Raw genomic sequence first — 13,489 nt, 5'->3', positions numbered from 1 at the left:
TATAATTCAAAATTACTTAAAAATAAAATATATTCTTCTTGTTTTGTTTCAAGAAAAAATATTGTTTATCATCGATAAAATTATACAGTTTAGTATAATTCAAAATTACAAAAAATAAAATCCAGTCCTTTAATTGTAATTAAAGGAATGGATTTACAATTTTTGGACATTACAATTAAATCCTTTAATTGTAATGTCCAAATATTTAAAGAGACGGAGAAAACACGATAAGCACTACTAAAACTCTACTATTGGCACATACTGCACATAAACAACAGTGGAACTGAGCGACGGACAGTGTCGCATTACGCTGATAGCTCCCATCTCACTATGACGTGCATATGCTTGTGCGCGTAGCAATATGATACTGTGGTGAACACAGTGCTGCTAGCGTTCTTCGCTCTGCTAAGTGCTACTAGATGGATTTTTATTATTTTTTATACAAAATAAGAGAATTGTATAGGATTGTTGATGATAAAAATAAATATTACAAGCAAATATAAATAAATTTTAAATATATTTATATATAGAAAAATTGCCGGTGCTGCAGTTCCGTAGTGTCTATGCACTAGTTGCCCCTGCTAATGATCATTAGGTAATGCATCCAATGTGTGCCGTCGTAGCTTGGTCGGTATCGATGATGTCCTTTGGTGGGAAACAGTTGGTTTCGAAGTCTGTGTATGTTCACGAAGAACCTTTATTAGGACTTTTCAACTAAAGGTGAGTTCTGCTGTCTCATATTTGAGGGAGAAGGGGGTTATCCTTAAAACCAGCCATAAGAACATACACAATTTACAGATATGATATAATCGTCTAAGCAATAGTTTCTTTAGCCCTAAATCGAAAACAGTCAACATCTAAAAACACAGTGACATTTGCACTGTCACTGTGTTCTGTGGAGTTGGGTTGTTTTGTTTTGAATTATGGCAAAGCAGCTAAAGCTATGAGGTCAGTGTATTATGCCTGCTATTCTGGATTGAAGGATTTATTCCATAGGATAGAAGTAGGGAAACTTGCTGTCTTTATGCGTACTTTTTTTTTTTTTTTTAACATGCATAGGATGATGTGATTGTGATCACAATGTCAAAACAGGCTTGCGATTGAGTGAAATTTTTTTTTCTCCTTCCACAGCTGTTGTAGTGGTTGTTGTAATACAGCTTATTGGGGGGGGGGGAGAGAAGTTAATAAAGTATAAAATAACAAAAAAAAACGAATTACAAAATTGAAATATTAAGGAATAAACAGGTATACTTAATGCCTTGATTGAACAAGATGAGGTTTCAAGTTTTTATGAAAGATAATTTATTTTTTGCAGTTAAGAAAGGGGTAAGAGCTAGGTTTTTATCCCAGAGAGCAGTGAGTGAGTGCATCTAGTGTGAATGCAAAGGTAGGTATGATAGCTGGGATGGATAATTTACAGCCTCCCTCGATGGGTCCTTGACTCCCTGGTGGTCTCAAATAATAATAATATCACAGTGGGTAAAGTTTTTCAGTCATGTTTGGTTAGTGTATCAAATGTACCCAACAGTTGGAGGATAAATTGAGTGAATTCTTAGATGAGAATATTTAGAAATCTGTGTTTGACAACAGACCTCCTCCCCTTTGAAGCCACGGCAGGCTTCTGATAAGTCATTTGCACATGGAATTTGAGTCCACCTCATGTGTTAAAAGCAGTATACTATTTAGTTCTGGAACCAGGTCAATGATAGATGAATCAACTGAATGACCCTATTAACTGAAGTTGAAGTAATTAGAAATAGCAAGCATTATGAATATTTCCATAATGAAGGGAAATATGTGAAACAACTAGAAGCATGAACCTGCTAATTAAAAATGCACCACACCAAAATGAGTTAATGGTAAGAGAAATTGATGGTGTCTGAGAGCTAGGGATCATTAGAAAACAGCAATATCAGACTATTCTGATAGATAGAGTGAGGCTAGTGTGAATAAACAATCAGATTAGGTAGGAGGTTTTGCCTTAAAATTATAAAGTGAAGCAGGTGGAATATTTTGCCAAAAAATTTCAAAATTGGTAAAAATTCATTAGGAGAAATGCAGTAGTCTCCTTTTCTATCCTCAACTTGTAGCCCCATACTTGGCACTGAACTGCAACAATTTCAACTTTTCATGTGGGGAAAAGTACTCTACATGAGTTTTTGGTAAGGAAAAAATCAAGGACCAATTATCTAATTCTCTTATAAATGAATAATTTGCATTAATTGTGCTAATGAATGCTTTGACAAATAGAGAAACAAAAATTTCAAGAAAAAAAAAGAAGACAAGCATCCAGAGTGATTTGTCAATTTCTGAAAAGTACTAGAGACAAAAAACGAATAAGAGAGAGAAATAAGAAAATGAAGAAGATATATGTTTTGAGGAAAAGGAAGGGAAGACTGCTGATTAAACCTTTGATGTAGAATGTTACAGTAAATATTTTCCTAATACCCTACAAGTATTTTATTGGAATTTATTAATAAAGAATGATAGGTTATGAAATTAGACTAGGTAAGATGTTTGATGCGTTAGGATGGCAATAGTCAGTATTGATTTAGAAATAATGATAGTTTTGTAAATAAATGAACTAATTCAGAAATGAGAACACAGATTTGTGAAGTGATTTTTTATTTGTTTAATTTCATTTTTATGTATTTATTTTGCATAAATAATTATTGAGTAGTATTACTTTCGATGGTTATGATCAAAGCTTGGTGAAACATGAACTGTGATGAATGATATATGTAACATATGTCCAGAAAATTTTAGGATCCTTTTGGCTGCCAAATTTTAACAGAATTTAAAATTGTATGATGCTATTGTATACTCTGTAATAAATGATAACTTAGTAATACTTTTACTAAAATTCTTTTGTATGCTGAATGCTAATAATATCCTTATATTATATATATATATATATATATATGTTAATAATATCCTTATATTATATTGTATTTGCTTGAAAAAGAACTACCAGGTTCATTTATATCCTGCCTATAATTTGATGAATTTTCATATATCAGCCGTTTAATTTATTTTTTTTTAGATAAGTAACCCAGTCTTTGATAAAAGCAGTAATATATCTCTGTTGGCCTACAAACAATATTTTTTTGTTAATAATATAATTTTTAACATGATTCTTCCTTTTGATCTCAGTATAATCAACAGGTGACATTATTTGCTGAATAGATGTAAATATTAGTTATACTGATGAGTGCAATAGTATAACTAATTTTTAACGTTAGAAAACAGCATCTGATTATATAAGGTGCAGTCGTTTAGAATTATAAAATCTACATTCCTGTCCTGTCAGGTGTCTTCTCTCTCCAGGAGATCCTGTTCTGCACCTCTCTGCTGCATTCCTGTTATGAGAGATAGATCCAGTCTTCTATGTTTTTCATACACTCCTTGTCGTTCTCTCCTTCTCTTTCCCTCAACAGTTCCTTTGAGAAGTGTCCTTTGTAGGCAGTTATGTCTGAGAATATATCCGAAATTGCCGACTTTTCTCTTTTAAATTTCTTTTATTTAAATAAAATAAAAGGAAATTTATTTTATTTTATTTAAATAAAATAAAATAAAAGAAGCATGAAATAAAAATTTCTGTTTATTTCAGGCTTCTGTTTAACCCATACCATCTCTAGTACCTCTTTGTTTGTCTTTTTGTCTTTCCCAGATATCCTCATAATTCTTGTTAGCATCCACATTTCAGAGGCCTCTGGTTTTTTCACACTCAGATTGTAGAGCATCCATGTCTCTACTCCATATAATAATGTGGACCATATATAACATTTAGATATTCTTAGTTTTGTTTTCAGGTTTATTTCTCTAGATGTCAGTAGATTTTTCATCTTCTGTCCTGCCATTCTCTGTGAACAAGTGTCCAAGGTATATGTTTGCACCTGTTCTAATTTATTTCCTTTTATATTGATATATATTATTGGTATTTCCTTTTCTCCTGAAATTATCATAATTGTTGTCATTTTAAAGTTGAAACTGAGGCCGTACTGTTCACTTTACTTCAGGATTTCATCTATAAGAATCTTGAGGCCGTATTTGTTTTCAGCTAGAAGAACTGAGTCATCTGCGTATCTTAGGTTATTAATATTTCTGACCCCTACACTCATTCCTTTGAGGTTACTTATTTTATTGAATATTTCTTCTGTATACAGTTTAAAGAGAATCGGACAGAAGACACAGCTTTGTCTCACATCTTTCTGAACTGAGAATTCATCTGAGGTCTATTTATTCTCAAAGATGCATTCTGTTCCCAGTACAGATTAGTTAATTGCTTAATGTCTTTTCTGTCCATGCAGACTTATGAAAGGATTTCAATTAATTGCTCATGTTGAACATTGTTGAATGCCATTTTGTAATCTATGAAGCAGAGGTACACATCTTTTTGTTTTTCAAGATATATTTCTATGATTGTTCTGATGTTGAAAATACCTTCTCTTGTACCTACATTTTTTTAAAAGTCACTTTGTGTATCATTTATTTTTAAGTTATTGTTCTTTTATTTCCTTCAAGAATAACTTATAAGAGGTCTTTTGATACTTGACTGATGAGGCTAATTGTCCTGAACTCTTCAAATCTTGTAGCTTCTGATTTTTTTGGGAAAACCTACATTAATAATCATGAAATGTTTTCCCTCAATTCAGGTAACATAATTGAAGATTAAGTAAAAAAAAAGCCAAAAGAAGAAGCCAAGAAAATATTTCTTTCTAGAAATCAAAGGAGAATATGAAGTTCATATAAAGGAGAATAGAAAATGCATGTGTATATATATAGAAGATGTCCACATAGAAAAAAGAAAATGTTGGATTAAATTTTAAAAGTATCCTTAGTTTTCTGTAAAACATCTCAAATATTGTTCAGAAAGTAAGATATTTATTATTTCATTGTCAAAACTGATAATAATAATATTATTATTATTAAATGTCACATTTGATGATTTTAAGGATTTAAAATGACATTTTTAAGCATAGTCATTTGCTCACATGCCTTTTGGTTCTTTAAATAGTTTAATCATCTCTAGCTTTTATTTATTTAAAAATAAATAAAACTGTGTGTTATAGTCAGAAATGTTATACCTTTGAGTATTCTTTTAAAAAGTTAAATCTTGTAGCATGGATGAGCCATTTAGCAATGAATACATGACCACAGCACAACTATTAAATGAAAACAAAATTGTTCCTGAAGGAAAGCATACCGTATTTGAAACAGAAAGAAAAGATCGTTGTGATCTGAATACCAAAATAGGTGTAGATAATCGAGTAAATGAACCTTTCTCATATGAAATATCAGATATTTTATTTTCACACTCCTCACCTTTAAATGAGAAAATAAGACTGATTGTCAAGGAAAATCCTTTTATGTGTGACTTATATGACAAGTCATTTCCAAAATCATCACATCTTAATGTTCATAGCAGAGTTCATAGCTTTTCAAATGAAAAACCTTTCGCATGTGAAATATGTGGCAAGTCATTTTCAAAAACAGAACATCTTAAAGTACACAATAGAATTCATACAAATGAGAAACCTTTTACATGTGAAATATGTGGAAAGTCATTTTCACAGTCATCAAATCTCATGTCACACAGAAAAATTCACACAAATGAGAAACCTTTCATCTGTGAAACATGTGGTAAGTCATTTTTACGAGCAGCACATCTCAAAGAGCACAAAATAACTCACACAAATGACAAACCTTATACGTGTGAAATATGTAGCCTTTCGTTTACTAGATCATCAAATATGAGAAGACACAAAAGAATTCATACAAATGAAAGACCTTTCATTTGTGAGATGTGTGGTAAATCATTTTCAGGTGTATCAAATCTTAAAGCACACCAAAGAACACATACTTATGGGAAACCATTTATATGTGAATTATGTGGTGTGTCATTTGCACAGTCATCAAATCTCGTGTCACACAGAAAAATTCACACAAATGAGAAGCCTTTCACCTGTGAAATATGTGGTAAATCATTTTTACATGCAGCACATCTCAAAGAACACAAAATAAGTCACACAAATGACAAACCTTATGTGTGTGAAATATGTAGCCTTTCATTTGCTAGATCATCACATATGAGAAGACACAAAAGAATTCATACAAATGAAAGACCTTTCATTTGTGAGATGTGTGGTAAATCATTTTCAGATGTATCAAATCTTAAAACACACCAAAGAACACATACTAATGAGAAACCATTTATATGTGAATTATGTGGTAAATCATTTTTACAAGCAGCACATCTGAAAGTGCACAAAATAACTCACACAAATGACAAACCTTATGTGTGTGAAATATGTAGCCTTTCATTTGCTAGATCATCACAGATGAGAAGACACAAAGGAATTCATACAAATGAAAGGCCTTTCATATGTGAGATGTGTGGTAAATCATTTTCAGGTGTATCAAATCTTAAAGCACACCAAAGAACACATATTGATGGGAAACCATTTATATGTGAATTATGTGGTGTGTCATTTGCACAATCATCAAATCTCATGTCACACAGAAAAATTCACACAAATGAGAAACCTTTCACCTGTGAAATATGTGGTAAATCATTTTTACGAGCATCAAATCTCAAAGTGCACAAAATAAGTCACACAAATCGCAAACCTTGTATGTGAAATGTGTTGCCTTTCATTTGCAAATCATCACATATGAGAAGACCCAAAACAATCCATACAAATGAAAGACCTTTCATTTTTGAGATGTGTGGTAAATCATTTTCAGATGTATCAAATCTTAAAGAACACATATTAATGAGAAACCATTTATATGAATTATGTGATCTGTCATTTGTAGTTAAGTATTTTGAAATGGCATGAGAAACCCTGTACATGTAAAATATGCACCTCTTCATTTGCCTGTTCATCTTATATGAAACAGCATCAGAGAATATGAATTTGTGTGAGACGTGTAGAATTTAATTTTTTCTATCATTGATATTATTATTATTCTGTGGGTATCTCCATGGAGTCAGAAGATGCATCATGGGAAACCCAAACTATCAAAACAATATCTATCATACCTCTACTTGAATTCGTTTACAGACAAATCACTCGCATCTGAGTCAGGCAGTGCATTCCATTCATTCACCATTCTTCAATCCAAAAAAATCTAGTTCTCACACCCTTGTTAACCACACTGTTCCTTAATTTCCAGGGATGACCTCTTGTTCTTCCATCACTATCACACAGCTGAAATATTTCCCCTGCATCAATCTTATAAAAATCTTTCAGTAATTTAAATGTTTCTATAATGTCTCATCTTCTCTGCCTATCAACCAACCTCTGTAATCCCCAAGATCTCAATCTATCTATGTAACGAGCATTTTTTACACCACTCACCAACTTAGTCGCTCTCCTCTGAATTCTCTCCACCACTTCCTCATCTCCAAAGAATCCAGGCTACTACCAGACTTGAGCACAGTAATCCACATGAAATATCAATGCCTTATAAAGAGGAATAATAACCTCTTTTTCTGTGGTTGTTAGTGTGTTCTTTAATAACCAAGTAATCCTATATGTGATCTTGGACACCTTAGCAGTGTTTGGTTGTTAGTACATTCTTCAATAACCAAGTAATCCTATGTGCTTGCTGTCTTGGACACCTTAGCAATGTGCCCTCTGAATTTCAACTCCCTTTCACCAACACTCCAAAGTCCCTATCCTCATCAATCTATTGGAGTACCATTCCATTAATGTGGTACATAGCTGGTAATCTTTAATCTCAAAATGCATATCTGACATCCATTACCTTTTGCCCATTTTGCCAGCTTATTTAAATCGTCCTGCAAACTCTCAAGATCAGCTTGATTTTTTATTGCACTGCCCAACTTTTCATCATCAGCAAAAATACAGATCAGAAAAGCTTAACTTGTGAATGCAATAAGTTATATTCCAATTTTTTAGGTTTAAAAAAACATAAAAGAATTCACATAAATGAGAAACCATTTACACAGACCATTCATTCTAATAATAAATAATGTTGCATATTGTTATGACAAATCTGATAATGAGATCAATAAGACTAAAAATCAATTGCACATTCCACTAAAAATATTAGACTAAAAAAAATCATTCTAATAATAAATATAATGTTGTATATCGTTATGACAAATCTGATATGGAGATTCTGCAATAAGAGTAAAATTCGGTGGAACATTCTGCTAAGAAATATTAGATTAAAAAAAAATCAACTGTTCATTCTACTAAAAAAAAAAAAAAGAAGAAGCAAATGCACATTCTCAGTGGAGAATCTATAGTAAAGTTTACATTTTTGCTATATATAAGCATGGTTAGTGGTGAAGATGGAATTAGACATTAGAGTAAATAAAACTATGGTCTGAAAGCTAGTTGAATAAATTTCTATGGTAGAAGAAGGAAGAAATCAGCTGAAGCACCAAGCAGCATGTGAGACAGTGTTCAGTCCACTTTTAATTTGCGGATCCAAGAGTTGGGTTCAAATAAAACAGTTGATCAGAGGCTACATAAATCGCACTTCTAGAGAAATTATGAAAGTGAACAGATGACATCATTAGCAGAACTATATTAAACATTAAATGAACTCAACATAGACAGCATTCAAGAATGTAGAAATATAGCTAATCTAAGATAGCAAGCTTAAACAGAATGAGAAATAGGACTAGCAGAACAAATCTGTTCGAGAATTGAGATGAAATAGCAGATGAAATTGGGGACCTGTCAATAACAGGTCAGTTTGTAAGAAGGTTATTGAATGTAAAGTACTTGTAAACTAGTATTTTAGGCAGGGATCTGGTACATTTTGTGAAGGTATACACCAAAAAATGATATTAAGCAAATTTTTAACGAGCTTAATGGAAGAAAATGAGGGGGGGGGTTAGAGATGAAAGGAAAATGAAAAAAGGGAACAGAGTAAGAAACAAATAAAAAAGAGGACACACCAAAAAAAGCAATCAAAAAAAAAAATGGAAATAAGGTGTGTTAAGGAATTCCCAAAGTCCAGAGCCTATGCCTTATCAGTCTATTTTTAAATAAATTTCAAGTCCAGTTGTCATACAATTATAAAATATGCGTTGCTTTTATTTATATTAATAAGTAAATTGAGTGATTGGGCACTGGAATGGGGATGCGAGTTCGATGTTAAAACATAAAATTTGGGAAACAAAAATAGGATGCAGAATTTATGCTTTGTGAGGATATATTGTCGGAGTTGGAGGAAATAAGAGATCTGGGGGGTGATAGTGGATAAGGATCTGAAATTTAGGGGACACATAGCCAAAATTGTGAAGACAACACAAAGACTTCTGGGAATGTTGCAGAGGACACTGACTTGTAGAAGTAAGGAGATTCTTGTTCTATTGTATAAGGCCTTGATTAGGCCACACATGGGTATTTTGCCCAAATTTGTCACCTGATTTTCAGAGGATCCAGAGGTGACTGACTAAGGTAGTTTTTGACCTTTTGAAAGATTGAGAAGATGCAACTTGCAGAGTCTGGTGGACAGCAGGAGCCAGGGAGATATGATAGAGACCTACAAGTTATTAAGGGGTTGTTATAGGATCAATGCTGGAGAGGTTCTACAGAAAATAGTGGGAGATCAGCGGAGAACCAGAGGTCATCCATGGAAATTGTATAAGGAGGGAGTGAGAGGCAAGTTTTTTCGTGCAGAGTTGTGAATGATTGGAATGCCTTGACTGAGAGTGTGGTGTCTGCAGAGGATTTCAGTATATTTAAAGTAGGGTATGTGAGCTGTGTGTTTGATAAAAGAACCTCTTAGATGAATCTTTGACTCCATGGGGTCTTGGGTAATAATAATAATATAAACCTTAATTCTAAAATGTATTAATTTATGAACTTCAGAATTAAAATACTTATTGAGGTATTAATTTGTTAAAATTATTTGATAATCACATAAATGTTTCTAAGGTATGGTGACATCACCTTTCTCAACTGTGTCTCTTATCTCATGCTTTGTATTAGTGAAAGTCATTTGTAACATGCAAATGTTAAAAATATTTGTAAAAACACAATTATAAAGATAATAAAAAAATTTGCAAAGATGAAATTTGAGAACTCTTTCATGAAATAAATGCATGCTATAAAATTACATAAACAATTTATATATATGGTAATTTTTTTATATAAAATATTCGTCTACTTTTGTTTCATATTTAGTTTCTCCAAAATTAGGAATGTAACACTTAATGCAACAATAATTTCCTTCAATAATAATAAGTTTAGAGGCAGCAAGAAATATTCAAAAGAATTGTTCTTGTTGGTCTTGACCAGTCTGATTGTCTAAGTAGTTAGTATATCTGCTCCCCAAGAAACAGGCTGTGGGATCAAATCCCACTGTAAGCATGGATGTGATGCACATGTCTTCAGGTCAAAGTTGAATTTCTTTCCCCAGTGTGCAACCATCACCTTGCTTACTAAGGCCTGAAATTGCTTCAAATAGTTTCATGGTTGGTCTCTAAAGCAACATATCCAGTTTATCTCATTCTTATAAGCCCACTGATGGTAGTACTAATGTAGGGTAGGTAACAGCCTTTTGTGAGTTAGATCACTTAAAAAAGGAAAGAAAAAAACATAATTGAATGAGATATTTTATTGCCTATATCTTGAATTGTTACATTTTTTTCATTAAAATTTCAGATCTTTAAGTCTCATTTCCATGTTCATGAATTGATTATAATTCTGTACATGTTTATTATGTCTTTAGAATGTATTCTTAAACCTGTTTGCAGGAAGAAAAACCAAGTTTCCCAGAAGAAAACCCTGTATTTCATGTAAGACAAACTGATTTTTACTTGAGAAGAAGAGACCTACCTAATGGAGTTTACCCATAACAGAGAGCATTTGAATAAGTCTTTTTCATAATCAGATGACACATGTCAAAACTACTAAGTTGAGGATCATTTTCATTAATAATATTGAGATATTTTTATTATTTATTGTTTGTATTGCTGAATTCTCAGGGTGTCTATATAGTCCTATAAAAGTGGTGTTCACCTCATTAGTGCTAGGCCACCAAAACAGGGGCTACTATGAGATTGATTATAATTTTGCCAACTAGAAGGAACTAGAACTATTTTAGGGCCCTTTTTTCCATCTGATTCTTGACTTAGATGAACTTTCACAGGTAAGTAAGATACCTGATTACTGTCTAACATTTCCATCTCATTGTCAGACATCTTTACAAGTTATTTATTTTTATGACAATCCCACTCCTTAAAGATTGTAATCTATGATTGTGAATATTGTGATCGTAATCTGTTATTGTAATGCTTCTCTAATACATTGGAAAGAAACATGATCCTTCCACAGCATTTGGATTCACAAATAAAAATGATTGCCAACAACATGTTTGTTCAGAGGTTTGTCTAATAGTTCTAAGTTCTGTAGTATCAACAAAATGTAAGGCATTTAGAAACAAAACACCAACAATATCAAAATATGTCAACTGATTTTTTTTTAAAAGAGAAAAGAGAACCAATGAAATCTAAGAAAACATGATATTGGTATGTGCATACAGGTAATGAAAATAAGTTAGTTCTTAAAGCATAATTTTTTATATCACTTTGCATTGTAAAGTCAATAAAAAATTAACATAGGAGAAGACTTGCTTAGGCCATGCATATTGTTAAATACATGCTGTATGATGGTAGGAAGTAAATTTGCTAAGAAAATAAAAACAAAACTCCTTTCCGACAGTACCGTTTTCAATTGTTATTCTCAGCCACAAAATGTTGTCAATCTAGAATCAAGACTAAAACAACATGGTGTACTTAATTTTGTTTTACTGCTACAATTTTGTTTAAGTACACCATGTTGTTTTAGTATCGCGTATTGTGACAAACAGTGTTTTTGTGCTCTGAAGATGCTGGTTATAACACCAGTGAAATATCAGCATCAAGTGAATAAATTAATTATTTACTTAGTTTCTGTGTTCTATTATACCGTTAAAATAATAAACAACAATTGTATTAGAGCTGTTAACTTTGCCATCCCCAGAGAATCTATAGTTAGGAGCAGATACTTTCCTAGAAAAAAATATCCATAAACAAACTTGGCTTTCCTACATGGAACAGTAATCGACCAAATAGAGCAGGTAAGGATAAACTGTAGGTACAAGAAAGCCCTCTCTTAGGCATTTGTGTGGCCTGGGAAAGGAGTACAAATGGAGACTCACATCTTCTATTTCTAAATATTTAAAAGTTATAAACCAAGGTACCAAACTTAGTAAATTCTACCCTCCTGTCTTGATAAATATACCTTCACGATAAATATCGAAAAGTAATGCTATCCATTTGATCTGATTGAATGTCGGCAAACTGTCAAAGATGACGATGTTTAATTATTATTGCAATGATGTTTGGATGAGTGATAAAATAAAGACATACATAATTCATAAATTATTATATATGTTACCGCTAAAGTGCAGAAATCAGTTATTCTGCAGATTTTCTAGGTATTGTGCAGATTAACTATGGTGCAGAAAATTGTGCAGAAAATTGTTTCATTTCTCAAATTACCTAGATAATCTGCAAATTACCTACTAGGCACTCAAAGTGAAAATAAGATCTTTGCTGGAACAACAGCAACGTTTCTGTATGTTTAAATTAAGATAATGTTATTTATTTATTTTTTGATATCTAAAGAATCAAGTTAATACAATCAACAAATTAGTTGATAGAATCAATCATCAATCAATTAATATAATACAAGGAATCAAACGGTTTAAAATATTATTACAATTAAGAAAAAAAACATGATAAAATTATGTTTACTTATTAAAAAAACAAACTAAAAGTGGAGGGAGAGTGGGGAAGGAGTAGGGAAAGGAAATGAGAGAAACAAACTTTTGAACTTTAACGATACGGAAGCCGTTAATGTGCACATTACCTAGGTAAAATGCGGAAAACTTGATTCCGCACGTTAACGGAGCAAATCAGTTAATCTGCAGATTAGCTAGGTAATGTGCACATTAACGATTTTCGCACTTTAGTGGTTACATATATATTTCATAAACTTTATTTTTCCACCAGATTATTTCTGAATATTTCATTTACCGTCTTGTTTAAGAAATTTATTTTTTGTGTTTGTGATATGCCAGCCTTCTGAAGTGTGGAGTTTGAGAAAGGCGTCGCTCTTGCTTGGGTCTAATGTTGGCACTGAGTACGAGAAATGGGCGTATCTACAGAGGAGCTGATGAAAACAATGATCATTACTTGGTAATAGTAATAGTAAATTCTTGGTAATAATAAAATTCAGACTAAAACTTTCTGTCAAATAGAGAAATGATAACAGAGGAGCACTAATTGAAAATCAGTGGTTAAATTCACCGAGGGCTCTCCGGGGCCCAGCCCCAGAACTTTTGTATACACTGGACCCTGAACATTTTTCTGTTTTGTGACTTTTCTCTCTTTACGGTAATTAAACCTAACGCGAAACGGACAGCAATGGCAGGTTATTAAGACGTACATATA

At 32.3% G+C, this 13,489-nt stretch overlaps 1 protein-coding gene across 1 annotated transcript; it reads left to right on the top strand.

The window, feature by feature from the left end:
- The first annotated feature begins 380 nt into the window (after positions 1-380).
- LOC150093338 (uncharacterized) lies at positions 381-10,046 on the top strand. The gene is made up of 2 exons (XM_090413754.1): positions 381-720; positions 4,656-10,046. The coding sequence occupies exon 2, from the start codon at positions 5,124-5,126 to the stop codon at positions 6,639-6,641; it is 1,518 nt and encodes a 505-aa protein (XP_090269880.1). The 5' UTR covers positions 381-720; positions 4,656-5,123; the 3' UTR covers positions 6,642-10,046.
- The last annotated feature ends 3,443 nt before the right edge of the window (positions 10,047-13,489 follow it).

The sequence above is a fragment of the Typopeltis vanoorti genome, chromosome 24 (genome assembly GCF_054136105.1).
Source record: "Typopeltis vanoorti isolate ZY-2024b chromosome 24, IOZ_Tvanoo_1.0, whole genome shotgun sequence".
Lineage (NCBI taxonomy): Eukaryota > Metazoa > Arthropoda > Arachnida > Uropygi > Thelyphonidae > Typopeltis > Typopeltis vanoorti.
The sequence above is the reverse complement of the archived record's forward strand: the minus strand, read 5'-3'. Positions and strand labels throughout refer to the sequence as shown.